General features: G+C 37.6%; 1 protein-coding gene across 3 annotated transcripts in view; it reads right to left on the reverse strand.

Annotated features, from left to right (window-relative positions):
- The window catches only part of LOC131044896 (intermediate cleaving peptidase 55, mitochondrial), a 298348-nt gene that overhangs the window by 229272 nt on the left and 41511 nt on the right, over positions 1 to 27565 (reverse strand). For all 3 annotated transcript variants that reach the window (XM_057978376.2, XM_057978377.2, XM_057978378.2), the window contains one exon: positions 7167 to 7430. In XM_057978376.2, the coding sequence (XP_057834359.2) occupies positions 7167 to 7430 (264 nt within the window). The remainder of the gene's footprint in view (positions 1 to 7166; positions 7431 to 27565) is intronic.

Genomic DNA, 27565 nt, shown 5'->3' on the forward strand with positions numbered 1-27565 from the left:
AACCGACATGAAGAGTCAAAACATTAAAAGTTGCACAGGGTGCAATAGTCAGTACAGCTGCTACTGGAAACTCATAGATTGTGAATGTTGGAACCCAAAGCACACTTTGAAAGGTGAAAACCCTATGGAAAAATACAGAGCATGACTATAACTATGTTGAACATCATGGTGATACTTGTTCCAGTTTGTTTTGCCTGGTGGTAGTTGCAGAAAGCATGTATAAAGGTCATGTTTACTATCTCTACTTTGTCATCAATTTAAGTGGTAGAAAAAGCTTAAGAATGAAGCTTGCTACCAAGCATTTTCGACAAGCCTGCACAAAGTAGCCGAGAAACCTAGTATACTTGTCAGAAGTGAATTGTTTAGATGATAAACACAATAATATAATTATTTCTAATAGTGATGAATTTAGTAGTGGCAACAAATAACTTCTCCCTACCCTTCAGTAAAATCAGGGCTTGATATTGAACTAGTAATGATTGTTGAATATAGTGTTGTCATTGATGTCAAGGAGATTGTTCAGTTGTTGAGTATAGTATGTCAAAGTATTTGAGAGCAATGCATAATAGAATCTAGTAATGACTAGATAGCTCTCTTGTAGAATATAATGTTACCATTATGTGTCAGGATCTGTTGTTATTGATTGTCTAGTGTATTTATAGAAGCCTGGAAGTGTTTGCAGTGAGTTAATGTAAGTACTAGAAATAATAATACAAATGATAATGCATACCAGATACAGCAGTAAAATATATCTTTATTCGGACATGAAATTATTAAAAAGAAGAAGACCAGAGATGGTCGGCCAAGGATTACAATTGACCCGACTATTCCATACTATCTTCCTTGGCAGTACACAACATATTTAAAGGAACCGACCGTTGTCAAGAGGTACACAACCGTCAACCAACCAAAAAAATAATTGAATAAATAATCGGATGAATTAATTACGAATATACAGTGTATATAAAGGAATTAGAAGACGGTGTTCTAAAAAGAACGAACCGTTAATCTAAAGCTTCAACATGAAGCTAAAAAAGCTTAAAACACTAAATAAAGCTAAAAAGCTAAAATCTAAAAAGCAAACTATGCGTTCTTATAAAAGAAGCAAATGTTGCACTTAAAAGACTAAATGAACTAAAAAGCTAAATGACTAACTAAATGACCATTAATAGAACAACTAAAAAGGTAATTGACTAAAAGAATTAATTATTCTAATACCCTCCCTTAATGGTTATTGTATCAACTAAGTACCCAACAAAAGACACTACAGGTCTTTTAATCACAAATGCAAGAACACTTTGTTGCTGCAAAGACCCTCCTAGGATCTGCAAAGTGTCAATGACCAAGAATAGTTGATTCTATCCAACTAATGTAACCCTCACATGCAAATTATAAAACCATCACACACGAAATACTGAACCTGAAACCATGATTTTGAGGAAAAATCAGCAAACCCTCCAAAGAGAAACAATCACAATTTCAGCAAAAACCGCAAAAACTTTTGCAAAAGAAAACTGAGCATTGTTTGCTCCAGCAACTCCAAAACACTGCAAGATACCACAGTTGCAAATGTTTGCCCCAGCAACTCTAGGTGCAACCCAAAACAGACTGCAACAAAGCACGATTTTTGAGGAAAAAACGATCAAATCTTGAAAACTTCGCAAATCACAAGAATCCCACGCGAACTTCACAAATTATAGATGATTTTAGAGGAAAAAATCGAAAAAACCAACAAACAATTTTTGAGTAAAAAATCATGAAAACCTATGGACAATTTTTGAGGGAAAATTTGTGAAAACCTATAGACAATTTTTTAGGAAAAAATCGTAAAAACCTACAAACAAATTTTTAAGAAAAAATCGTGAAAACCTAAAAAACGTCGTGCAGCAAAATACTAGACATCACGTGGCAAAACCCTATTTTTTGAGGAAAAAATCAAGTAAAACCCTCCCATGATTTTTTGTGGAGAAAAATTAGAAAACCAAGCAAATAATTTTTAAACAGATAAAAATTATAAAACCCACGAAATAATTTTTTAAGGACAAAAATTATTAAAAACCCAAAACAGGAAAACCTTCTGTTAATTTCCACCAAAATGTGAATTGCCACAAAAGGGCATGAGAAACCCGTAGCTGCCACCCGAATCGCGGATAACAAAACAAACGAGGTAAAGAAAATCGTGTGGAAAGAAACCACAAAGCCAAAAACTGCAACCATATTAAACGAAACCCTTGTCGAGACTGAGATCTGTTGTAGGTAGAGACAAAATTGCGAAATATTTCGCAAACTAAAAAACACAGACTATTGCCTACACAGATCACGGAAATCGTGGGAAATGAAGACTATTGCCGTGTTGTGGAAACAAAAACCCGACGCAGAAGAAAGAAAAAACGCGGAAGGAAATTATTTCGCCGCCATACCATGCAGGCAAAGAAAGACACCCATCGAAGACAGAAGACAACAAAAGAGCCGCCCACAAAAACTGGAAAAACACCCACAAAAAAATCACAGTAACATAAAACACCGAAAACCTTTGGCAAAAAGCGCACCCAGAAACAAATGCACAACAAGCACAATCTACAGAATCAAAAAAAAAAGCCTAGCAATCCACGAACCGAAATTTGCAAATCTGCTTTTTTTAAAAAACACTAAAAAAAATTTTGGGAATTATTTCCAGATAGAAGGGCTCGATGAATTTTTATTAAAAAATTTGCAAAATCCTAAAAAATCCCATCGACCCGCTTTGATACCATGAAAAATAATTGAATAATATTGATACAAATAAATTAATTATGAATATACAATGTATATAAAGGAATTACAAGACGGTGTTCTAAGAAGAACGAACCGTTAATCTAAAGCTTCAACATGAAGCAAAAAAAGCTTAAAATGCTAAATAAAGCTAAAAAGCTAAAATCTAAAAAGCAAACTGTGTTCTTATAAAAGAAGCAATAGTTGCACTAAAAAGCTAAACGGCTAACTAAATGGCCATCAATAAAACAATTAAAAAGGTAACTGACTAAAAGAATTAATTATTCTAATACAACCGACACTAACTACCCAAGAGTGACAACCAACTAAATACAAACAATTAATACATTGACTAATAACAAATATTATAAAACATAAAAATAGGCATTTTATGCCAACTACAGTTACTATGGTTTGTTAATCAAAGACTGTATGTGTATCAAGTTGCTCTATCATGGTTTTTGGTACCACACTCTACTACAGTAAAGAATTTTAGCTTGTGGTTTGGACTATGAGTAAGGCGACACATGAAGACAAATCTAAGTTTCAGAGGCTATGCTCCAAAAGTCAAAAAGTTGGAAGTGAAAGGGTATTCATTGTGTTAGTTTGTTGACTATGCTAAAGGTTTGTTGGATGCACCAGAGAAAGGAAGCGTGTGCCAGCTGGAGGAAGCATGTGAAGGTAGTTTGGGACCAATTGAGTTCATGATGGGAACCGCATAGTGTGTTCGTACTCATTTATAACATGATGGCTTTTGGACTAAGCTGACTACACATCTCATGGTGTTTGAATTAAGAAAGATACTTTTGGCCGACTTGCGAACATTGTAAATGAGTTCTAGGATGACATGAAGATGTAAATAATGTATTGGAATGCATATATATTGCTGAGCAGTTTCATTCAAATGTGTATAAAATATATGAAAATATCTATGCAATGAGCAGAAGAGGGTGAGAGTAAAGTATGAGAACTAAAATGTATATCCTATACACACTATGAGAGTGTTGTGAAGAAGATCAAATCAGACTGATGATGGTAATTGAGTTTGGAAGGTCCGCATAAAATATCTTTTGTATTTCCCATATTTCCTTTGTAATTGAGGTTGGCGCCTCATAATCTAAGTTGGTGCTCAGTTCTTTGAATTAGGTGATTGGTGTCTCCTATAGGTTGGTGCTTGCAAATCATTGTAAGTTTATTATTATTTTGTTAGGCTAGATTTGGGCAGTAAATCCAAGCAGTTATTCTCATTGGGGTTTTCCCCTTCTGGATTTCCATGTAAATTTGGTGTTCTCATGTGTTGATGTGTTGATGTGTTGATGTGTTTTATATCTTGCATAGTTGTTTTGATAATATTGCGAGATGCAATACAGGTGTATATGTTGCATTAAGTTTTGAAGTTAAAAATTGGTACATACTGATTCACCCCCTCCCCCTTCTCAGTATATTTGTGTGCTCAACAATGGTAGCCAATACTTTCATGTTGTGATCATGCTAGGAATGGAAGGCACTCCATCCTTACTTTGAAACTTTGTGGACTTCTTCTCTGCTGCTCAGCTTTTACTATTCTTCCCCTCTATTTGGTTTTTATATGCTAGGTAGTTGTTGGATACACAGTGTTGTGGAGCTGATCTAGTCGTTTGGCTCTCGAATTTTTGTATGCCCAAATCATTTTTATTAACACATTGTAACTTTATATTGTTTGTTGAGAAATTGCTTGCAACTGTATTGTGTTAGAAACACGGTTGCCGTTTCACCAAAAGATCAACCTATTAATGCTCGATACAACTTCAAGATTTAGTAAATCCACAGGAGGCGGTTAAGTCATGTGGCAAACTCGAGTGGTGCACTGCACAGTACAAGGAAAACAAGGGCTCACACCTTGCAACCACCCCCCCCCCACCCCCCCCCCCCGCACATACAAGCGAGGGGTTTGAACCCATGAACTAGGCTCTAATACCACTTGTTAGAAACACGGTTGCCATTGCACCAAAAGATCGACCTATTAATACTCGATACAACTATGAGATTTAATAAATCCAAGGGAGGCGGTTAAGCCATGTCACAAACCCGAGTACTACATTGCACAGCACAAGAAAACCAAGGGCTCACACCTTGCAACATATTGCTGCCTGTCATAAGACTTGCAATTATTGATCTACGTAAACTGTGTTATATCAACAATTTGTGTTTGAATTTGAACTCAAATCAAATGGTTTGAAGTTGAACTACTTTCAGTTTACATTTTTAGCTATGCTTTATGTTACATTTTTATAGAGTTTACGTACTTTTCAGAATCTGGGGTTCCTTTTTACCCTAACATTTTCTACTGTAACCAAATATACTTTTCTATCTGGTCATTTGTGATCATTAGTACAATATTTTCATTCTAGAGACATTTTAAGAGCAATTTATTTCGATCTGTTTGTGTATATTAAAAAGTACCATAAGGCAGTAGAATATTAGTGGGAAATATTATGGCTATGGAATTTATTATTAGTATTTTAGCAATTGTCTATTTGCCTCTATAATCTTGAGCAAAGAAATTAAAACTCTCTAAATTAAATGCAGAATCGCAAGTAACAGCAGGCTAAAAAGGACTGTTAAGTTACTTTCCAGAGATTTTTGGGAAAGTAATTGTAAGTCTGACAGAAAAACTCAGCTTCCTGCACAGAATCACAATCTCACGGCTATAATAATTCCTTTCTTGCTAATCTTATAAAAGACTCTTTGGTGAAAGGAGTTGCTTTTGCTGTTAAGGGGATTCTGAAACCTCTGTATGGCTGTGAGCTTTAGAAAATGCAGGTCAAACGAAATATCACTCATGAGGTCCAAAAGTGAAAGCATGGTTGAATAGGTCTCCAACCTTTAGATCTCATGTTTAGTTTTTTTGCAGTTAGGACAGAAAGGTCAGCTATTTTGTGAGTATACGGAAGGAATGGAAGCAAGTTAAACACCTTGATGTTCGGCAGGGCATTTTCACCTGGTCTGGGTCTTCATTCCAAAGCTTTTTAAGTTTTAAGTCTAACAGATTAGACCTTGTGCATTAGAAATAAGGCTCTAGTAATTGTTAGAGTGTGCTCTGCTTGAAAATGGTTCTCTGAAGGTATCAAGTCCTTTGGTAGATTTTTGCATAATGATAAAACTATTCCTTGTAGTGATCTAAAGTTGGTTTATAAAGTCCCCAAATAATGGAGAAGTACTTATCTATTGTAGCTAAATCTTTGAGTGCTTTTCCTTCTAAAATCAGGTTGAGCTTTGACACAGAAATTAATGATAATATAAGGTGGCTTAAGGGACTCCCAATCGCTAGAAAATTCTTCCAAGCAAGTGTATGACAAACTCTTCTTCTCCCAAGACGTCATTAAGAAACTTATTGTGATCCTTATAGAAGGTTGTGTGATAGGTTTAGCGTTTTAAATGTTTAGTGTTCGAGCATTGAGCCTAAGAAGTCTTGATTTAGGTGGCTCTTGTTACATCAAAATCTTGTAATTGGATCCACTCTTGGTGCTTGTTGTATTGACATTGATCCTTGTTCTGTTTGTAATAATAACAATCTATTATTCCTTTTTCTTAGTGTCCTTTTGCACAAACTGTGTTGAAAATATTTGTTACTGCTTCAGCTAAGTTAGGAAGGATCCTATCAATTAGTATGATGTTTTATTCAGTTTGTTTGATACTGGCAAGTGCACTTTAAGTTTCGCAAAAAGCTTTGGTTTGTTATGTCCGCTGAGTTTCTATAGTTTATTTGGAATCTGGAAAAAAAATATATATTCCACAGTAACACAAGGCTACCTATTGACTTCATCAGTGAAGTCAGATTCTCTCTTGTTGCATTGTAGGTTCAACTCATCCTAAATTCCACAAAGCTAAGCTCAAATAATACCTGGACACTGGCTCATTGATCATTCAACAGAATTATTTGGTTGGGACAGGATCCTTCCCAAGAGTTGCCCTGTTCTGGACTAGACAAAGTATGATGTTAAGGCTGATGAGGAAGAGATTGAATCAGCCTGGAGCAGCAGTGTAGAGGGACCTATGTCTTTTTTCCAAGAGACCTGGTGATGTTTGACATGATCTTGACTAATGATATAGCTATTGTCTTCTCTGCTTTTTCCATAGATTTCTTTGTTGATGCTTTGAGGTATCAGCTGTCTATTGGTAGCCCCAGATGTTGTTAATTTTGCCACTCCATGTTGTTGGTTTACATTTTCCTCTTTGAAACTATCACTTCGTTATATTGGTCTCATTTTAGATGCTTTTGCTGGGCATGTATCTTTGTAAACTTTTTACATCAAATAAAAGGTTAAAAATTCCTCATATCATGAAACTAACAAAATAAAACAAATTAAGATTTGATCCAGCTTCATAACATGCACATAGGGATAAAGGGTAAATTTAAATGTCATACTCAATACCTCTGGTTTAGAGTCTGGCATGAACATACACAAGCCAAGCTCATGATTAAGAACAGCAATTCCTCCTGGTTGCTGGCAACCTGTGAAATACAAATAATCGGCATCCTGCCGGAAAGGATAAGGTACAACATCAGTCATCATTTTGACTGGAGCAGATGGCATGATGATCAAACTCTTTTCTGGGAGCAGCTCGAGCAATTTTTTCCTCCTCCTTATAAATTGCTGTTCTGTAATGCCAGGTGTTATTTCTCCTGTAGCTACTACCTGTGAGACAAAACAAAAAGATAATCAGAAAAATCAAATTGTATTTGGTAGTAACTGAAAGAGAAAACAGAACTTTTTCATACTTGGAACAGAAAAAGAATGCATAAAATAGACGCAGCAGGTAAGGCGCCCATTCGATCCTTCTAATCACCCAGATCCACCTGTAAGGGAACCATTTATCAGACTTTGGTAATTATACAATCTCTGATTTGAATGCAGATGTAGGGCAGAGTTTGTTAATACAAATAGCATCGGTCAGATAAAACTGATACAAACCCCTTTTCATCAGATAGCATTAATGCAGATATATATATATGTTCGATCTTGAAGATGTATGAATATATATATGAAGTAATAATAATTACTTCATATGTATATTAATATATATTGATATATCATGATCTATCGAACTCCTTCATAACTATCCATTTGGACTTAATAAAGATGCCACCGATATATTATCGGATGTGATTAGTAATGCACCAATTAATATATCGGGCTTGTTTAACTACCACCGATTGGGAATCGGTTAAGGATGCCTTAGTTACCGATACATATTATCGGGTTATGCATTAACACCGATAACAATCGGTTAATATGAATCACGTAAAGGCACCGATTTATATCGGGTTAATTAGCATCATGTCGGTTGGGTAATGATAGGATGCGATCAAGGGTTATCTTGATCGGTTATGTCCAAAGGACATAACCGACCAAGGCAACTCTTGGTCTTCCCCCATTATCTTATATAACCCGATTAATTTGCTTGGAGAAGGACATTGGAATCAATTAATGTTCTCTCTCCATCTGCAGGAAATAGCAATCAGACATATTACATTGTGAATAAAAGAAATAAATACACTATTGTATTTCATATATAACTTGTTTTCAAATTGAAAATTGCTTATACATTTACAGAGTTAGCCTCTGTAAGTAAACTCCCGTTTTCCAAAACTGAAGTCTATTCTCTGTAACTGAAGTAAATACCTGGTTAAAAATTCCTGAAATCTGAATTCATTGTATTCTGGAATATTGCTCTTGAACAATCTATCTCTCGCAATCAGTTTAAATTCTGTTATTACATATCTATAAACCAGTTGTTCTTTTTGGAATCATTTTAAGACTCAATGATATAGGAACTAGGATTCTTATATCTTCAAACTATTACATTTTTTTGTGTAACTATGAGGTTTTTATTTTTTGCCAAGTCCCAAGTCCAAGTCAAAATTTTGGGCTGCCAAGTTGAGTTCGAATCTGAGTCTTCAAACTATGGTTTAAATGAAGTCCAAAAAGCCATGGTTGAACCTTTGAATGAAGGCATGATCAAACCCTAACATAGTCAAACAAATGATGAACATATGGAAATTGCTACCATAAATCAGCCTGAATAAGATTAAACAATGACTGGTTGCATTTGATCATCTATATCAGGAAATAATTGGCCACATCCGATGATCTATATCAGAAAAACCCTAATAATAAATCTGCTGCTATCTTCTGACATGCATCCAAACACCAAGCAATCTTGTAACTCCAACAACACATGTTTAACTGATAACTGAGCTGCCTAAAATAGACCCTAACAAACATCTTTCTGATCTATTGCTGCTGAAAACCTTCCATTCCTGCTGTCCCAGGAATTTGGCATCTAGAAATTGAAAAATTAGCCCATTGAGAGTGAAAAAAGTCACTTGGAAGAACGAAGATATGGTGTTGGACTATCTTAAGGAAGAATATGAAAGATGGCTGCTGAAATTTCTTATAATGCTTCTACTGCTCTTTGAAATCCTTTACCAAGAGCACTAAACCCTCGCACAGACCTGCAAAAAAATGACAAACTATCTTATTTCTGCTGTGAACAGCCGAGGCAAATTGCTTTGTAAAGTTTGAATGATGAATTATCTTCATGTGGACATTGAGTCCTTCCTTGCATGCTTTAACTTGTTGATTTTTGCTTTTAGGCAACTGAGAATAGAAGAGGTGCCCCTTTTGCTAAAATCTTCCTTCACAATCAAGTTTAGGCAGAGAAAATAAGTGGTGAAGGCAAATGAAATTTGCCTCCTAGCTCAATGAACCCCGTTCTTTTCATGCTTTACATGCCTCTAGCAAAGATCATTGTGTGTCTAGCCACTTTGAAAGTGCACTGGAGGGGTATTTGGATGTCAAAGCCATTGTAAAAGTGCACCTTGCATGGTTTTTATGCAGAGCTCACTAAACTGTTTGCCACTTTTTGATATGCTGAACAGAATAATTTGATGGCACAACTCCCTCAAAAGTGACCTACTTTTGGTTCTTTACCTTTGGTAAAAATTGCTTAACTCATTGCCCTAATTTCATATGCTGAGCAGAAAATTTCAATGGTTCAACACTGGACAAGAGCACCTGGGGTTTTTGGGTTGAGATTCTCCTCATTTAATCACTATTTCAGTGTTTGGGCAGAACTTTATCATGGTTGGACCATCTACTATGCTAGGCATACTTTCACTAAGAATTTGCCCACTTTTCCTTATGATGGCGGTGTTCACTCATGGCTTAGCCACCTAGGATTTGTACCCAGACTTGATCTTATTCCCTTAGTCTTCCTTAGACACAGATTTCTTAAACCTTTGCCATATCTTATCACTATTGGCAGAAAAAAATTGTTGCAAAGCCACTCAAAAGGTGCGCCTAGGAGGAGATCCATGTGACTTATACCCAAAAGTGGAGAATTGGATGAAGAATGCCAATAACTTAAAACTGAAAAGCAGGACTTTGTGATGGTTAGGCAATCAAAAGCATGCACCAAATCCATGTAGGCTACATTTCCATTTTTCCCTTTCATTGCCACAATCATCATCGATAGGAACTGTATCAATTTTTATTTGGAATAGTACAACCTAAAACATCCTGCAAGAGTTGTTAGCCAAAAAAAGACCACGACACAACAACCTTGCAACCTAATGGGGAAGACTAGGTTGATATTCCTACAGAACTTTTCCTGCAGTCAAATTCGTAGTCAGTAACCATGTGTTTTGTGTCAATTGATCAAATGTCAGCTAAGTTTTCCAAGTTTGTGGACAAAACCATGTGTTTTTTGTCAATTGATCAAATCAGCTAAGTTTCCTTTCTGTCAAATTTCTAAGGTCATCAAGTCTTCGTCTATTTTGACAACTAATGATGTTTGTAAACTGCTCATTGGTAAATAATGAAGAAAGATGATCAAAATCTTGTGTGTTTGAGAGATCCAGCACAAATGGAAGAGGACACGGGATGGAAACCTTGAACACATTGGGAAAAGAAGAACTCTTCAGCTTGCCATTTGAATGGCAATGTCAACAGATTAAACAATGAAGGAAAGAAAGTGAGCTGTCAAAGAGGTGCAATTTCAAGGTGACCAAACTAGCACAAGTTCATGCCTATAAAGTGGTGAATTGACAATGATGACATAAAACTCCTCCAACCACACATCTAGTGCACTTTCAAGGTGATCAAGCCATTGCAAATCCATGCCTAAGTGGAACCAGAAACACTTCTCAGTAAGTTAATCTAGATTGGCGCACATTTGAGTTGGCTAAGCCACAACAAATCCACATCCACACTCATGAAGTGGTTAAGTGATTGCAAAAGTGATCCTAAGTTAGAAACAGGAAATACAGCATTTGATGGGCCAAATCAATGTAAAACTCTACTCAAGCAGTGGCTAAAAAGGCCTCAAACCATGCCCTAAGCATTTGAGTTGAATCATTGCATGTTAAGCACACTTTTTGGATAGTTGAATCAATAATAAAGATCCTTCTCGAACATGATTAAAGCAATATAAATCTGCTCTAGCCTCTCCAAGTCCTATAAAGACCATTTGAAATGCACTTTCACCAATCATAAATCATCCAAAGAAGTCGCAGGCTTTTTTATGACCACTTAACAACTAAACAAGTGTAATAAAGTGTAAATATGCATTAATGATTTAGACTTATCCTGCATCTTGTCCTTACAAGTGATAAGGATTCTTTTTGTAAGTGAAGCTAATTTTTGGAAGATTATATTTTTAACAAATTAGTATAAAGATAGGAGCAAGATAGAAAGATTACAACATACCAATGTTACCATGAGACGGGGTACTTGGTGACGCCAGAGATAGGCACTAGTACCAATACGGCTAATTTTCAAAAATAGGAGACGGGGTACTTAGAGACACCAATTTATTTTTAATGTAATTTAATAATTTCCAGAAAATATCATGACATAGAACTTTGAAAACAATGAACAGTAGTAAAGTTTAAAATTAACTTTAAAATTGAACAAAAACTGAAATTAAAATTGCTTATACTGCTTGCACCGTAGCCAATCCAAATGGTTCAATGAAAGTAAGGTAATATAGGTGTTGAGTACACTCAATATTCTTGGCTAAATAGTAAAGGCAATTTCTTTTTAGACCATTACAATGACAGGAAATCAGTCATGCAATTGTTTTTGTCCCTCTCAAAAAGTCTAAATTATCAGTAGATCCGATCACTATTACTTTGCATGGATTGCTGTCTTCCTATGGTGTGGTTTCCTAATCTCCCTTCAACTTTTTTTTGTTGCAAACTTATTTTACTTATTTCCCTTCCTTTTTTAATATCCCTTGCTGTTATATGACTGATGATTGCTGAATTGGGACTCAAGGAATATTGTCAAACACTTGGTGTGCGAGTGGTAGTTGGCTGTTATGATGTTTTCAATTTGATTGCTTGTCAATTTGAACATAAAGGTGCAAAGCCTTAAATTGAATGCTAATTGATTAACTACAAGTAGATGCATGAAATGAGATACATGGCTAATGCAAGTACAAGTCACACCTACAGCCAAGTGACATTATGTCAAACACTTGGCATGCAACTAACATGCTGGACATAAATGCACATTACAACAGATACATGGTACCAAATCATAACCCCTTTATTGGATGCATTACCAAGTACAAAATTACCAAGCTACTTGGTTTACAAAGATATATGCCTCAGACTATGTATGCACACCTACAGCAGCAACAATTAAGTGACTAGATGGCAATATAAACTGCTACAGATTATAATAGAAACCTGATTATAGAAGAATCCGATGTTGTAGTTGAAGAAGCAATCGATAACCAATTAAAGGGATCCCTTCTTGGCTCAAGTCGAAGCCTTCTCACAGCCGCCCCTGTTCTAATGTGAATAAACAATATTAAATTAATCACAGCCTCCAAGTTCCCTCTCAAGCATCAAAAACCATTGCTATACCCTCACAAATGGAGCGCTCCAACTAGGAAGAGAAATCGATGCCTTAATGAGCCTACATGAAAGGAATCGTGGTTTTCCTGTAGCTGTTATGAAGTCTGAGAATGACTGAGATTTTTACTCAGAATATGAGAGATGCAGTTGACTCTTAAGATAGCAAAACGATGAAGACTTCTAACACCAAATTGTCTCCAAAGATCACTCAATCGAACTTAGCAAATTTGGCCTTTGGTCACCAAATTGGCACAATGAAGAGACTGAAGTATCTCCTCCAATCGCTGCAATAATCTCAACTGATAGTTTCACAGCCTCAAAATTGCTTAACCTATGAGAGTTTTCGTTCCCAAAGGCTCAATAATGGAAGAAACCCAAAATGGTTCCTTCTCCATACAAGAACTCCAAATCAAATATCAAATCCTGGATGATGAAATGTCTAGCTGACCCTTCTATTTATACTTTTTCACTCACTTGACGTCAGCCTTCTAGAAGCTTTATTATGAAATTAGTGACTTTTAGATTATTTATTTTATTTAGTCACTTTATTAATTTAATAAAATATAAAGTCATCTTTAAAATATAAAATAATGAGATAACTCTATATAATATTAAATTAATTATTATCTCCCTTATTTCTCCAATCCAACTGAATTTAGGAGATCATCCACTGACTAGATATCTGCCACCATCAATCCCCTAACCACGCTCATTAGCCTACGAGGGCCATGAATAGGCTAAACGTCCAGAAGCAATCATTAGCTAAAAAGGGGACATGACACCTTTTTTGCCTTTTACCATGTTTTCCCCTAAGTTTCTGGCGGGAAATGTCAATTTCTAGTTGGGAGACTTCAGAGATGATGGGAGATGGCAGCCAAAAGCACCTTGTGTGTTAGGACGTTTCCAGGGACATCTCTGGTACCGAAGACGTGTCTCCATCTCCAAGACCCACCTAAGGGGGTAGGAGACACATCTCCCGATAACCATGCAACATACTAAATTGAGTGAATTTTTGTGCAGCTGTGATTTGAAGGTGTAATTATCTATGTATGCTTCCGCATTTTGAAGTTTTCATAATTATGTGATCTATACAAATGTTATTTAGGTTTTTAGCATTAGGACATAATCAATAGATGTTTTGAAATTCCTTCATTGTATCAAAAACTCAAGGTTTGGAAACCAAAAAGGTTGTAATGTAAATGTATTGTAATTTCCAATTTAATGGACAGGTTATATGCAGGATGGTGTATTTGAATTTTATATTATGTCAATGATACTAATATTGTAATCTTTCACTTTTACTGCAGGTAAGGAGAATGAACATTTATCGATTTCAATGACATCTCCTTTGATTGGAATGTTGTATAAGTAGTAGGGTGGCCACGATCAAGTGGCACCTTGATCGGACATGTCTTTTAGACATGTCCAACCAAAAAGACATGTCCGACCAAGATGTCACTTGGTCGTGACCCCTGCTAACCAATTCATAATTAATCGGTGCTTCAGACATACCCGATAATGAATCGGTATCTTAACAGCGTTTATATCATGCCCGATAATGAATCAGTGTAGACATGTCCGACCAAGGTGCCACTTGGTCGTGACCCCTGCTAACCAATTCATAATTAATCGGTGCTTCAGACATACCCGATAATGAATCGGTATCTTAACAGCGTTTATATCATGCCCGATAATGAATCGGTGTCATTAATGATAACAGCGTTTATACTATGCCCGATAATGAATCGGTGTCATTAATGATAACAGTGTTTATACTATGCCCGATAATGAATCGGTATAATTGCTGATGATAATAGTGCTTAATGATAATAGTGTTTTAATCATATCTGATCGATATCATATGTTAATTGTTTTACAGATAAAACATACCCGATTATGAATCGGTATCAAAGCATATGGATTAATAACATAAACAATAACAAAAGTTGTTAGTATTGTATGCTATCGGGTTAATACCCCGATAGCATATTAATGCCGATATGAATCGACATTAATATGCTATCGGGTTAATAGCCTGATAGCATTATAGATTGACGTTTAACATAGTTAAGCAGGTCGTCAATCTAATCCAATATTAATATCATGATTGTGATCAAAACATAAAGCATGAAATGAGTAAACAGAACATAGGAGATTACTGAGTTAGAAGGGTCTTATCTTGCAGAGGCTACTAATGCTTTAATACTCCCTCTTAGCTTTTGGAAGATAAGGTAACCTGCATCACATTTCTTTTTCACAGTGTCAGTCTCCAAGAATATATATCATCTATACATATGATATGAAGTACCATCAGAACATCGGATACAAACATAAAACATTATCCTAAGTATGTGACATAGAGTATCACCAATAATAGATTCATCATTTTATTATGACAAGATATCACCTAAACACGTGATATTAGTATTGCCTAAACGCAATACTAGGGATAAACATATGAGGATGGTTAAGTTCTCATCTTATCCAGGTTGTGATATGTGCACAAACATTTCATTCAAATGTTTTATCACAACAGCATCATGGCACATCCATGACATACCAGAGATCTAACATGATAACTGGTTTGAGAATCATAAGATCGTCACCTTATGATGTCTGCATACAAGAGTTCATAATCTGAGAGATCGTCACCTCTTAGATATGAGCATAGGGGGTAAAACCCAGAATGTCTCAACATGACAAAAGAAGTTTACATTTTCAACATCTTATTTACAAAGCAGATTACCTTTCTATTATACCTAAACCCTTTCTGAAGTGATCAACCTTCACTCTGGAAAGTGGTTTGGTCAGAATATCTGCAATCTAATCTCCAGTATTAACATATTTTAACTTGATCACATTTTTGTCTACCATGTCTCGTACATAATGGTATGGGATCTCAATATGTTTGGATCTATCATGGAACACTGGATTCACTGAAAGTTTTATGCAACTTTGATTGTCGCAATGGATGATAGTAGGTTTCATCGGATTGCCAAACGATCCCACAAGCAACTTTCTAAGTCACACTGCTTCTCGGGCAGCCATGGAGGCTGCAATGTATTCGGCCTCAGTGGAACTTTGTGCTACAGAAGACTGCTTTCTGCTGATCCCAAACTGAAGCAGCACCCAGAGGTGCTTTTTCGATCAGTCACACTTCCAACCCAATCTGAATCTGAGAATCCGTGTAGATTAAGATTAATTTTCTTATACTTCAAACCAAGGTTTAAGGTGCCTTGTAAATATCTCATAATGTGTTTTACTACTACTAGGTGTATTTCCTTTGGCTCACACATAAACTGACTCAAGGCATTTACTGCATAGCAGATATCTGGTCTTGTATTTACTAGATACATAAGAGATCCAATCATTTGCCTGTATAGAGTAGGGTCAACTGAAGGTGATTCTGCTGCTGCTTCTTTAAGTTTGTGAAGATTGGTTTCCATTGGAGCGGTCATAGGTCTATAGTTGAGCATTCCAAATCTCTTCAGAATATCTAATGTATACTTGCCTTGGTTTAGAACAATATTGTCAGGATTCTGCCATACTTCCAACCCTAGAAAATAATGAAGGAATCCCAAGTCCTTCATATCAAATTCTTTGAATAGCTCTTTCTTGCATTGATCTATAAGATGATCCTCTCCTGTGATTAATAAATCGTCAACATATAAAATCATTATTAGTATATCACCTTTATTCTGTTTGTAGTAGAGATTCGGATCCGCTTCATTTTTAGAGAAGCCTAGTGTTGATAGATATGTGTCAATTCTTTCATACCAAGCCCTGGGAGCCTGTTTGAGCCCATATAGAGCTTTCTTGAGTCTGCACACATGAGATTCTGTATGATGGATCTCAAACCCTTCAGGTTGCTCTAGGTATACTTCTTCTGTATAACCCTTACTGAGATACTCTTCAGTCATAGCATCCTTCCAGACTTGATGTTTAAGGGCATCTGTTACATTGTCAAGTTCGTTTTTAGATAGGTCATTCATAAGAGCAACATAGCTAGTAAACTTATTAGGTCTTTTGCTTTCTCTGAAGGTTCCAGAAGGAGCAGCAAACCTCTGAGCTTCTTCTACAGTTTTGGTGGCCCATAGTGGTCTTTTCTTGAGATTTCTAGGTGTGTTTTCATTTTCATTTTCAGTTTCATCTAGATTCTCCCTCTGAAACTCAGGGGCAGGATTTTCATCTAAGTTAGAGGTAGGTATGTAGATTTCAGGTTCTATGAAGTTCTGAGCTCTTTTGAAAGCTAGGTCTTCTTCAAATATTACATCCCTACTTAGTTCAATATTTCTTTGACCAGGGACATAGATTTTGTAGGCTTTGGAGGTTTCACGATATCCTACAAGCAATCCTCTTTTTCCAGAAGGTTCTAGTTTTAGTCTCTTTTCTTTAGGTATATGGATATAGACAGGACATCCAAATATCCTAAGGTGACTAATATCAGGCTTGATCTTAGTGAATACTTCCTCAAGAGTTTTATCCTCAAGATGGGAGTGAGGGCACCTGTTTTGTATACACACAGCAGTGCTGGAAGCTTCAACTCAGAGATTAGTGTTAAGGTTTTGATCTAGTATCATGGCTTTGGCAACTTCAACTATAGTCCTATTTTTCCTTTCTACTACCCCATTTTGTTGAGGGTTATAAGGTATAGTAAGCTCCCTCTTAATCCCATTATCTATACAAAATTCTTTAAATGAATCTGATGTGTATTCTCCCCCATTGTCGGTTCTTAGGGTTTTAACTTTGTTTCCTGAGTGGTTTTCAGTTAGTGATTTAAATTCTTTAAACCTAGAGAGGATCTCTTCTGATTCTTTACTTTTCAGAAAGTAGATCCAAGTCTTCCTAGAGTAGTCATCAACAAATATTACATAATACAAGAATCCCCCTAGAGAGGATACGGACATAGGTCCACATACATCAGAATGAACTAACTCTAGAATTTTGCTAGTTTTCCTAGTACTATTTTGGAATGCACCTTTGGTATTCTTACCTAGGGTACATCCTTTGCATGCCCCTGAATGATCTTGCTTTAATTTGGGTAGACCTGTGACAAGGTTTCCCATTGAAGATAAAGCCCTAAAATTCAGATGGCCTAATCTTCTATGCCAAACTTCATTTGCATTAGTGGCTTCATGGATTAAAGCTAGATTGGTTTCCGTGCACAGCTCATACAAATAACCCTGTCTCTGTCCAATGGTCTTTGCCTTCTTGATGGAGGAGTTCCTTGGCCAGGCCAATACTTTGTTGTCCATGAACGTCACTCTGTATCCTTTATCTGCCAGTGCTGATATAGAAACTAGGCTTCTTTTGATACCGGGGACATATAGTACTCCTTCAAGCTGTAAGGTTATGCCTGTCTTCAATTTGATGGTGCAGGTTCCTACTCCTCTGACTGGATATGTGGAGTCATCTCCGATGGTTACGTCCTCATCACTCTTCTCTGTCATGGAATCAAGTGCTTCTCTAAACCCAGTGATGTGCCTGGATGAACCACTGTCAATTACCCATGAGTTGATTTTGTTAGAAGCTTGACTTGTGAGTGCTGAATAGAATATGTATTTCCCGGAGTCATCTTCCCCTTTAGTCTTCCCTGCTTTGACAAATGTAGCATGTTTCTTGGTTCTTTCTGGGCATTTTGCAACGAAGTGTCCGAACTGATCACATCTGTAACATTGAATATGAGATAAGTCCTTCTTTGGAGTGTTCTTGCCTTGACGACCTTTTCTCTTTCTAAACTGCCTTTTCTTGTTTTCCTTGTTGGAGTTGGTGTTTAGAATCTGCAGGTCTTCATCTATATTCTTGTGTTTCATTCCTAATTTGTTCAATCTTGATTCTTCTTGGAGACAGTCATCCCTTAATCTTTCAAATTTGGGATATTTGGACCTTGCACTGATGCCTTGGACGAATGTGCTCCATCCACTAGGCAACCCATCTAAAGCAATGAGTGTTAGCTCTTTGCCTCGGATCTCGTAGTCCAGAGTTGCAAGTTCATCTTTTAAAACTGATATCCGCATGAAGTAGGCATTGATTGTCTCCCCTTTGTTCATGGTGATATGATTTATTTCTCGTTTTAGTGCTAGAGTTCGACTTGCATTTGATATCTCAAATGTGCTTTCAAGAGCTTTGAACATTTTATAGGCTGTCTGATGTTTTCTTATGATGGGCATTATGTTGTTTCTCACCCCATCAACTATTATTTTTATTGCTTTTTCATTTCCCTCAATCCATGTTGTTTTGTCAGGTTCATTCTCGGGTTGATCATTTTTAGTTTGAACAAACGAATCCACTTTGTTCTCCTTTAAGATCATTTGAATTCTGAATTTCCAGGCTGAAAAATCATCGCCACCTCTGAGTCTGTCTTCGAATCTGATAGCACTGGCCATTTGAAGAAATGTGATGTAGTATATAACCTTGTTCTTAAATTTGTTTCACGAAATTAAATAGCCTCAAGTTCGATCAACTTGGCTCTCATACCATGTAAATGTATTGTAATTTCCAATTTAATGGACAAGTTATATGCAGGATGGTGTATTTGAATTTTATATTATGTCAATGATACTAATATTGTAATCTTTCACTTTTACTGCAGGTAAGGAGAATGAACATTTATCGATTTCAATGACATCTCCTTTGATTGGAATGTTGTATAAGTAGTAGGGTGGCCACGATCAAGTGGCACCTTGATCGGACATTTCTTTTAGACATGTCCGACCAAGATGTCACTTGTTCGTGACCCCTGCTAACCAATTCATAATTAATCGGTGCTTCAGACATACCCGATAATGAATCGGTATCTTAACAGTGTTTATACTATGCCTGATAATGAATCGATGTCATTAATGATAACAGTGTTTATACTATGCCCGATAATGAATCAGTATAATTGCTGATGATAATAGTGCTTAATGATAATAGTGTTTTAATCATATCTGATCGATATCATATGTTAATTGTTTTACAAATAAAACATACCCGATTATGAATCGGTATCAAAGCATATGGATTAATAACATAAACAATAACAAAAGTTGTTAGTATTGTATGCTATCAGGTTAATACCCCGATAGCATATTAATGCCGATATGAATCGACATTAATATGCTATCGGGTTAATAGCCCGATAGCATTATAGATTGACGCTTAACATAGTTAAGCAAGTCGTCAATCTAATCCAATATTAATATCATGATTGTGATCAAAACATAAAGCATGAAATGAGTAAACAGAACATAGGAGATTACTGAGTTAGAAGGGTCTTATCTTGCAGAGGCTACTAATGCTTTAACATGTAATGCACCCACTTTGAAATAGTATTTAATAATAATAAAATTAAAATATTAAAAATTAAATTAAAATATAAAAAAATATAATTAAATATAATTAAAATTTAATTAAGTTAATGAATGGTCAGAAGACAAGAAATGAAAAGTTGTGACTCCCTCAAACATGAGATATAAAATGGAGAAGACAACCTCATTTGAGGGGGGGGGAATTGGGGAATCAGAAGTGCAAATCTAATTTAAATAGGAAGTGCAGATCTGATTGGGAAAGGTTGTGTCCCTTGCAAAGGGCAGAAATAATGAAGAGTTGCACCCTTTCAAAGGGTGCTAAGGGTGAAAAGGTGTGTCTCTTGCCAAAGGGCATACATGATGAAGAGGTGTGACCTCTCCCTCACATTGAGAGATATAAAGGAAAGGAATCAAAAGCATCCAGGGGCATCGCTATTGATCAGATCAAATCAGAACTGTTATTAAGTTATAGGCAGTAACAACCTTGTTCTTGGTGTTATGCATGGGGATGTGCTTAAGATGTATGCTTGTTCTTATGCATAATTTAATAGTGCATAAAGAAATTAATATATTAACGTGCTAGTCCTTAGTCTTCTAATTAATAGAATATTAAAATAATGTTAATTTTAGTATTAATGCTCAATAATGTATATTCTATTTTAGTCAGATCGTCTTCGATCTTCTCAGCAGTTTCTTATTAGAAACTTGCTATTCTTGTAAATATCCTTGTATTATTTATGAGCATCTTGCTCATTCTGATATTGAATCAATTCTTTGAAATCCATTGCGTGTCTCGCATTGTTTTATGGTATCAGAGCTATAGGAGAAATTTTTTCGAAAATTTTTTAATCCTAATTTCCAATTAGTGGAAATTTTCGAAATTATTTTCTGAAAAAAATTCATCAAAGTTTTTTAGCTTCTGGGGTGGTATTGTCGGTTTTCGACCTGCAGGATCGTCGTTTTTTCGCAGCCTGTGTTTACAAGGTCGTCGCGTTTTTTCGCGATTTGTGTTCGTGTGCCTGCAGGGTCGTCTGCATCCTCCGCTTCGCCTGTTCCCGGCGTCGTGACCTGTTCCCAGCGTCGTGCAGCACCTGCAACCTGGTCACAGCGTTGTTCGGTGACCTGCAACAGACTTCGGCTCTGTGCACGTTTGCAGGTTTCGGCGTCGCCACCTGCAACTCGCCACTCTCTGCAATGCCAATGACATTTTCTGTGAAAACCATGGCGCCCACGACCTTTGCAATTTTCGATTAAGGTGTTTACCTTCTTTTTTTATCGAAAATAATTTTTTCTTGCTGATTCTTGGTGGGTTTTTCGAAACCTAATCTGGGTAGTTGTCCGTTTTTTCTGGGTGCCTTGATTTTCATGCCTCGATTTTCGAGCCCGCGGATTTAGATTCTGACAGGAGAATCCTTCTGAGTTTTTTGCACGCATTTCTGGGTTGTTCTTGGATTTTTCTGGGTCAGCCGGGAATTTTTTTGGGAAACGTGCAAATGGCTTCTCTCACCAATCTGATGTTAGAAGGCAGTCAACGCTTTAATGGCCACAATTACAACATCTGGAAACAGCGTATGTTGACCATTTTTTAATATAGGCGTCTTGACCAGCTTGTTTTGGGAAAAGAGCTCAGTCCTGGTACACCTGGTGCAAATCAAGATAAGTTTGATGAATGCAATCGGGAGGCAGTTATGCTTCTCAAACTCTCAGTGACTAATGATTAGTTACCGCAGATTCCTTCCGGCAAGACAGCTTCTGACATTTGGAAGCATCTGAAGGAATTGCATGAGACATCCGACAAGAGCCGAGCATTCTTTCTAAAGAATCAGCTGTTCTCCATTATGATGGACAAACGTATGTCCTTACAGGAACACCTCACGCGGATTAAGGACATTCGAGATCAGCTCGAAGCTATTGGTCGGACTATGGAGGAAGAAGACATGGTAGTGTTGTGACCATTTCACACATCGCCCCATTTGAAATGGGGACCCCCTCTTTTTGCTCGTTTTTGCTCGCCTTTCGCTTTGCTTTTTAGGGTTTTGGTAGTTTGTCAGTTGTCTGGATTTAGGGTCAAGCCTTAGGGTTTCCGTTACTGTCTTTTCAGGCCAGAGTCCAGTCAGTCTTGAGAGCTTTTTAAGCTTCCTTTGGTAGGATGCAATTTTGAATGGAACGAATTCGCCAGAATGGTCTATTTTCAATTGGAATTTTGAGTGCAGAGTCTTAATTTGTCTAAGTGTTGATGATGAAAATGTGAATTTTATTCAATTGAGTAATTTTGACCAAATTTTGAGTTTTTTGATATTTGATCCCGGGCATTGGAAATGATTTGTTGTTGCCTTGTGAAGTGATTAAACGTGTGAAATCATGATATTTTGGCCTGTAGGAGCAAAATCGCTCCTGTCCCTCAGTGAAGGACCGGAGCTCGTTTTCAAAAATCTTACTGTCTCTGCAGGATCAAAATGATTTTTCAAGTAGAAGTGGTAAAGAAAGGCGTGATCTTTCCGTTGAATATAAATTGAAGAATTTCACGAACACAAAAGTACCTCAGGAAGCAAAATCGCTCCTGTCCCTCAGTGAAGGACCGGAGCTTAAAATCAAACATCGCCTCGTCCTTGCAGGATTTTAACAACTTGACGATTTGAAGAGGTCCAAGGAAGTACATTTTACCCGTTGAATATAATTTGAAGGCACAAACATGAAGAAAATTGGACCTAATTGCAGAATCGCTCCTGTCCCTCAATCAGGGACCAGGGCGAAATCCATTGTAGCTCCCGTCCCTCTCTCAGGGACCAGAGCGAAATCCTTCATAAGGCATGTTCTGGGCGAAGATCAAGCAAGTTTTAAGATTGAAGGCAAGAAAGGAGGTGAATTGAACCCGTTGAAGACAAATTGAAGATTACCAAACACCAACAAGGGATCCAAATGCCCAAGTTCGCTCCTGTCCCTCAGTCAGGGACCAGAGCGATTTTTGTCTCAGACAAATTTCTTGCCAAGTTACAATGAATTCCAAGGCATGGATGAGTGAAACGAAGTATAACAAGACCATTGAAGATAATTTTTGAGGATAGCAAGGTGAGATGAAGCCTACAAGAGCAAGTTCGCTCCTGTCCCTCAGTCAGGGACCAGGGCGAAATGATGATTATTTTGCTTTCTACCTAAGTTCAGGACACTCCAAGAACGAAGTACAAAGTGGCGAGGATGTTTTAAAGCGTCTCAATCAAGAACGAAGTTACAAAGACCACTAAAATGAAGGATTTGCACCAAGACACTCAAGTTCGCTCCTGTCCCTCAGAGAGGGACCAGAGCGAAATCCTCATGAGGCTCTAAATTTTGAAGGATTACCAAGCATCAAGTATCCAAGGAGATCAAAGGGACTTTATTTTGCACGATGAAAATAATTGCAAGTCAATAGAAGCAAAGACAAGCTCAAAGCCTTGAAGTTCGCTCCTGTCCCTCAGGCAGGGACCAGAGCGATATTGACTATATTGGCCAAATCTCTCAAAAATCACGTTAAGTCAAGGTTATGCGAGATGATAAAAGGTCCAAGGTGTCTTTTGAAGGTGATATACAAAGGTTTTAAACGTCAAATGAATACCAATTTGAACAAGGAAGCTATATCACTCCTGTCCTTTGGACAAGGACCAAAGCGATTTTTATTAAAACATTCATTTTTCCTCAAAATCAAGACAAGGCAGGATCGCACAAGATTAAGGACGTCGTTTGGAAGGCAATGAACGAAGAACAAAGGTTGGAAGATGGCGAGTTTTGACTAGAACATGAGGATCGCTCCTGTCCCTCACCAAGGGACCAGGGCGATAATCCTCCCAACATCAAATACGCCTTGTAGAAGTCAAGTGAGACAAGCGTGGGACGAAGAAACCATGTTATTATTCGCCTTATAAAGAGGATTGGTGATTTAAAAAGCAAGATCAAAGGGAAACACCAGCATCGCTCCTGTCCCTCTCCAAGGGACCAGGGCGATATTTGCTAAAACACTTGTTATCCTTCGAAGGTCATGACAAAACAAAGTTGCAAAGGGTTTGAAACGTTGCTTGAAAGGTAATGAACGTGGAGTTGATATCAAGAACGGAGAATTTCAAGTAAAAGAATAGGGATCACTCCTGTCCCTCTCCAAGGGACCAGGGCGATATCACATTTAGAGGCACTCATTCACGCAGGCAAGTCACTTAAGTTTGAAATTCCTAGCAAAAAAGGCCAACTTCAACGTAAGGATGAAGATTTTGAACGTCAAAATTGCAAGAATCAAGACCAAGTTGATGGATCGCTCCTGTCCCTCAGTCAGGGACCAGGGCGATGAGGTTTGCATTTCTCCATTTTTAAATTTTGGCGCTAAACAAACATTTTGAATTTATTTAAATGCTAGGAAAATCGATATTTAATTAAAAGCATTTAAAATTTGCGCTTGATATCATTAATTAATTACTGCCTTGTAAAAGAAAATCGAATTTATTAATTAATAAAGGCATTTAATAATTAATTATTAATTATTAATTTAAAATCAAATAGAGCGCTCGGTTTATGGAGGTCGGCCTTTATACTTTATTTAAAATTTGTTTTTAATTACCAAGTCGGCCTAGTGGTAGTTGAGGTGTGAGCGCTTATAAAGGGGAGATGAAGATTGTTATTTTCACATTCTCATTTTACCATTTCAAGTGCGATTTGAGGAAGACAAGGGAAAGTGCGAATTGTGTGTTAGAGGTGCGAATTTTAGTTCAAGCAAGGGAGGCGCAAGTATCATCAAAAGGAAGTGCGAACCTTAGTTTCATTTGTGCAAGTTTGCCAAGGATATTGGAAGATCACGTCAAAGACTTGAAGGGTGGCGAAGTTGCTAACTTGAAGAGGGAATCACGTTGAGGCCATCTAATATCAATTTTGCCTAGGCGAATTCCTCTATTTTGCATTTTAGTGTTAGCTCTCGAGAAAGGTATGGCGATATGGTTTTATTGTTTTAATTTTAATTTTTGATCGTCATAGCTTAAATTTTGAATTTTGAATTTTGAATTCCCCTAGCTCAATCGTTTTTTTCTTAGGAAATGATAACTCAAAGACTTATCATGATGTTTCCTAAAATTTACTCTCTAATTTATGATATATATTGCGATATCCAGTTACTTATTGTGAAATGCTGTGTAGGTATGGCGACCCCTAAGGCGGGAGCATCCACCAGTCGTCCAGCTCTCATGAAAGAAGATCAGAAGACCGAAGAAGTGGAGACCAAGATCGTGTCGAAGTGGAGCAACATTGGAGATACTAACTTGGGCAACTTCAGCACGAAGAAGTTTCGAGATGTCCCTTACATTGGTAAGCCATCACCTGTCGCCTGGAGGATAATTGAAAGTGGCATCATTAAGGCGGCCGGCTTCCCTCCAGCAGTACAGTGTCATGAGTTGATGATCGAGTGTGCTCATCATTATGATCCTCAATCCAGAACGATCGTGTCCAATGAAGGAAACACTTTGGCGTACCTTTCAGAGGAAGCTATAAGTGAAGCTTTCCATCTTCCAGAGCACAGAGACATGATATACAAGAGCATAGAAGGAGCCAGGTCAATGTACGAAGATGATCCAGATGCTTGCCTAAGCATCATTAACAAGAACTGGTTACTCAAGAGTCGTCCTCACCTGACCAAGGTACCGAACACACCACACAGGATTGATTTCCAGGAGGAGTACAGAGATTTGATTACAATGCTCAACCGAGTCACAAGTGCACCTCAAGCTTTTTACTTTGAAAAGTGGATGTTCTACTTCATTCAGGTGATAGTTCAGGGTAAAGGAACAATTCATTGGGCTAGAATGATTAGCCATTGCTTGGACGTACAGTTGAGGAAACTAAAAGCTACCAAGTCCTTCCACATGAGTTCATACGTCATCTATGCCTTGATCAGGAGCTTCGAGTACGCAGGACTACCTCACAGAGGAGTGATTGGAAGAGGACCCGGCGAGGTCAGGGTTTGTGATTCCTATGTCCACTTGCATCATCCGCCAGGAAGCAACTACAAGTTAGTTAATGATACCTTCACGATGAACATCACAAGGACGTTGCAAGGTGGGATTCACAACAGATTATCTCAGGATGCACAGGAACTAGTAAAGAGGTACGGTGCTTGGTTTATCCAATTTCCGAAGTTTACTTATATCAGAGTTCATGGATGTCCTTCACCTCCATACATGTTGCCAAGATATCTGACAGACAGAATTGTGTTACTCGAAGTAACAAGACAGTTGGCAGCTTATGCGAAGGCATTCAGACACAGACATGGAAATGGAGTTCCGGTACCTATCATATTGGGCAATTCAGTTGAGGTATGTCCTAATGCTTTAGCCATGGATGACGCAGAGAAGGAGTTAGCTTTGTATTCTTTTTCACCCTTTGCCTTGAGGGAGAACTTTGATCCACATGGATATGTAGAGGAGACAGTCGGTAGGAAGTTTAAGCATGAGTTTCAGATAGAAGATTTTATGATGAATCTCTTAGACGATCTTGAAGTGAAAAGAAAGATGCATTCTAGATTGCCTTTGGATTTCATCAGGAAATGCAAGATTTACAGAGTGGCCGACCAAGCACAGGACAGTGGCAGACATCTCCAGTCATCCTATGATCGAGAAAGCAAATCAGTAAGGTTAGATTGGAATGAGCCCGAGGTCGTGGATCTAGATGCTTTGATGGCTCCAGTCTTGTCTTGTACTCGCAGATGGGTTGATGTGCAGCATCAGAAGTTGAGAGAACAAGGCATAGCTATGACTTTCACTTTGGAAGAGAAGCCCGCCGAAGGTGGAGCTAGTGTAAGCGAAGGCAATCCTAATCCCAGAAATGCAAACGAAGGCAACCTTCGAAGTGCAAGTGAAGGCGATCTCCATCCAAGAGGCTCGAAGAGGAAAGAGAGACCTGGAAAGAGAGAATCTTCCAAGAAGAAACAAGAGGCCAGCCGAGATCGTTCATCCGGTACATCTTCTCGACAAGAGAAAAGGACACTTGAAGTGGAAGAGTCTATGGAGTCGATGGTTCAGAATGATAAAGAAGGAAAGGTACCTCAAGGGTCGCCAAGTGGATCTCTCCAAGATTATGAGCTACATGAAGACAAGAACAATGACGAGGTAACATCTCCTCACAGAGAAGAAGAAATATTGCATAAGGAGATACAGGTTAGAGAGACAAGATCAGCCATCCCAGATTGGTTGAAGGAAAGATTAACAAAGGTGATTGTGATCGAGGACGAAGACAATGTGATTGATTTAGAGAGCCTTGTTGGACATTCCCAGGAAGTGACAGAGAAGAGAAAGGCTACCAAGATGTCCAAGATGATTAGAGATGAGACTGGGTCCAGAAAATTGCAGATAGCTACACCAGAAGTAGACAAGTATGAAGGTGAGATCTTAGCTGAGGAATATGATATAGAGACATTTGAGCTAGGTCCATCCACAGCCGAGCAGACACTAGATGATGCCACAGATTCATTTGAGGCATTGAAGGACAAGCTTAGAGAAGAAATGGAGAAGAGTAGAAAGCTTGAGAGGGAGGTCGGTGCATGGAGAACATATTTCAGCCATCTTAATCAACCTTTAGGATGTCAGGATCCAGCAAGATCACCTAT

Source organism: Cryptomeria japonica, chromosome 1, assembly GCF_030272615.1.
Source record: "Cryptomeria japonica chromosome 1, Sugi_1.0, whole genome shotgun sequence".
Classification (NCBI taxonomy): domain Eukaryota; kingdom Viridiplantae; phylum Streptophyta; class Pinopsida; order Cupressales; family Cupressaceae; genus Cryptomeria; species Cryptomeria japonica.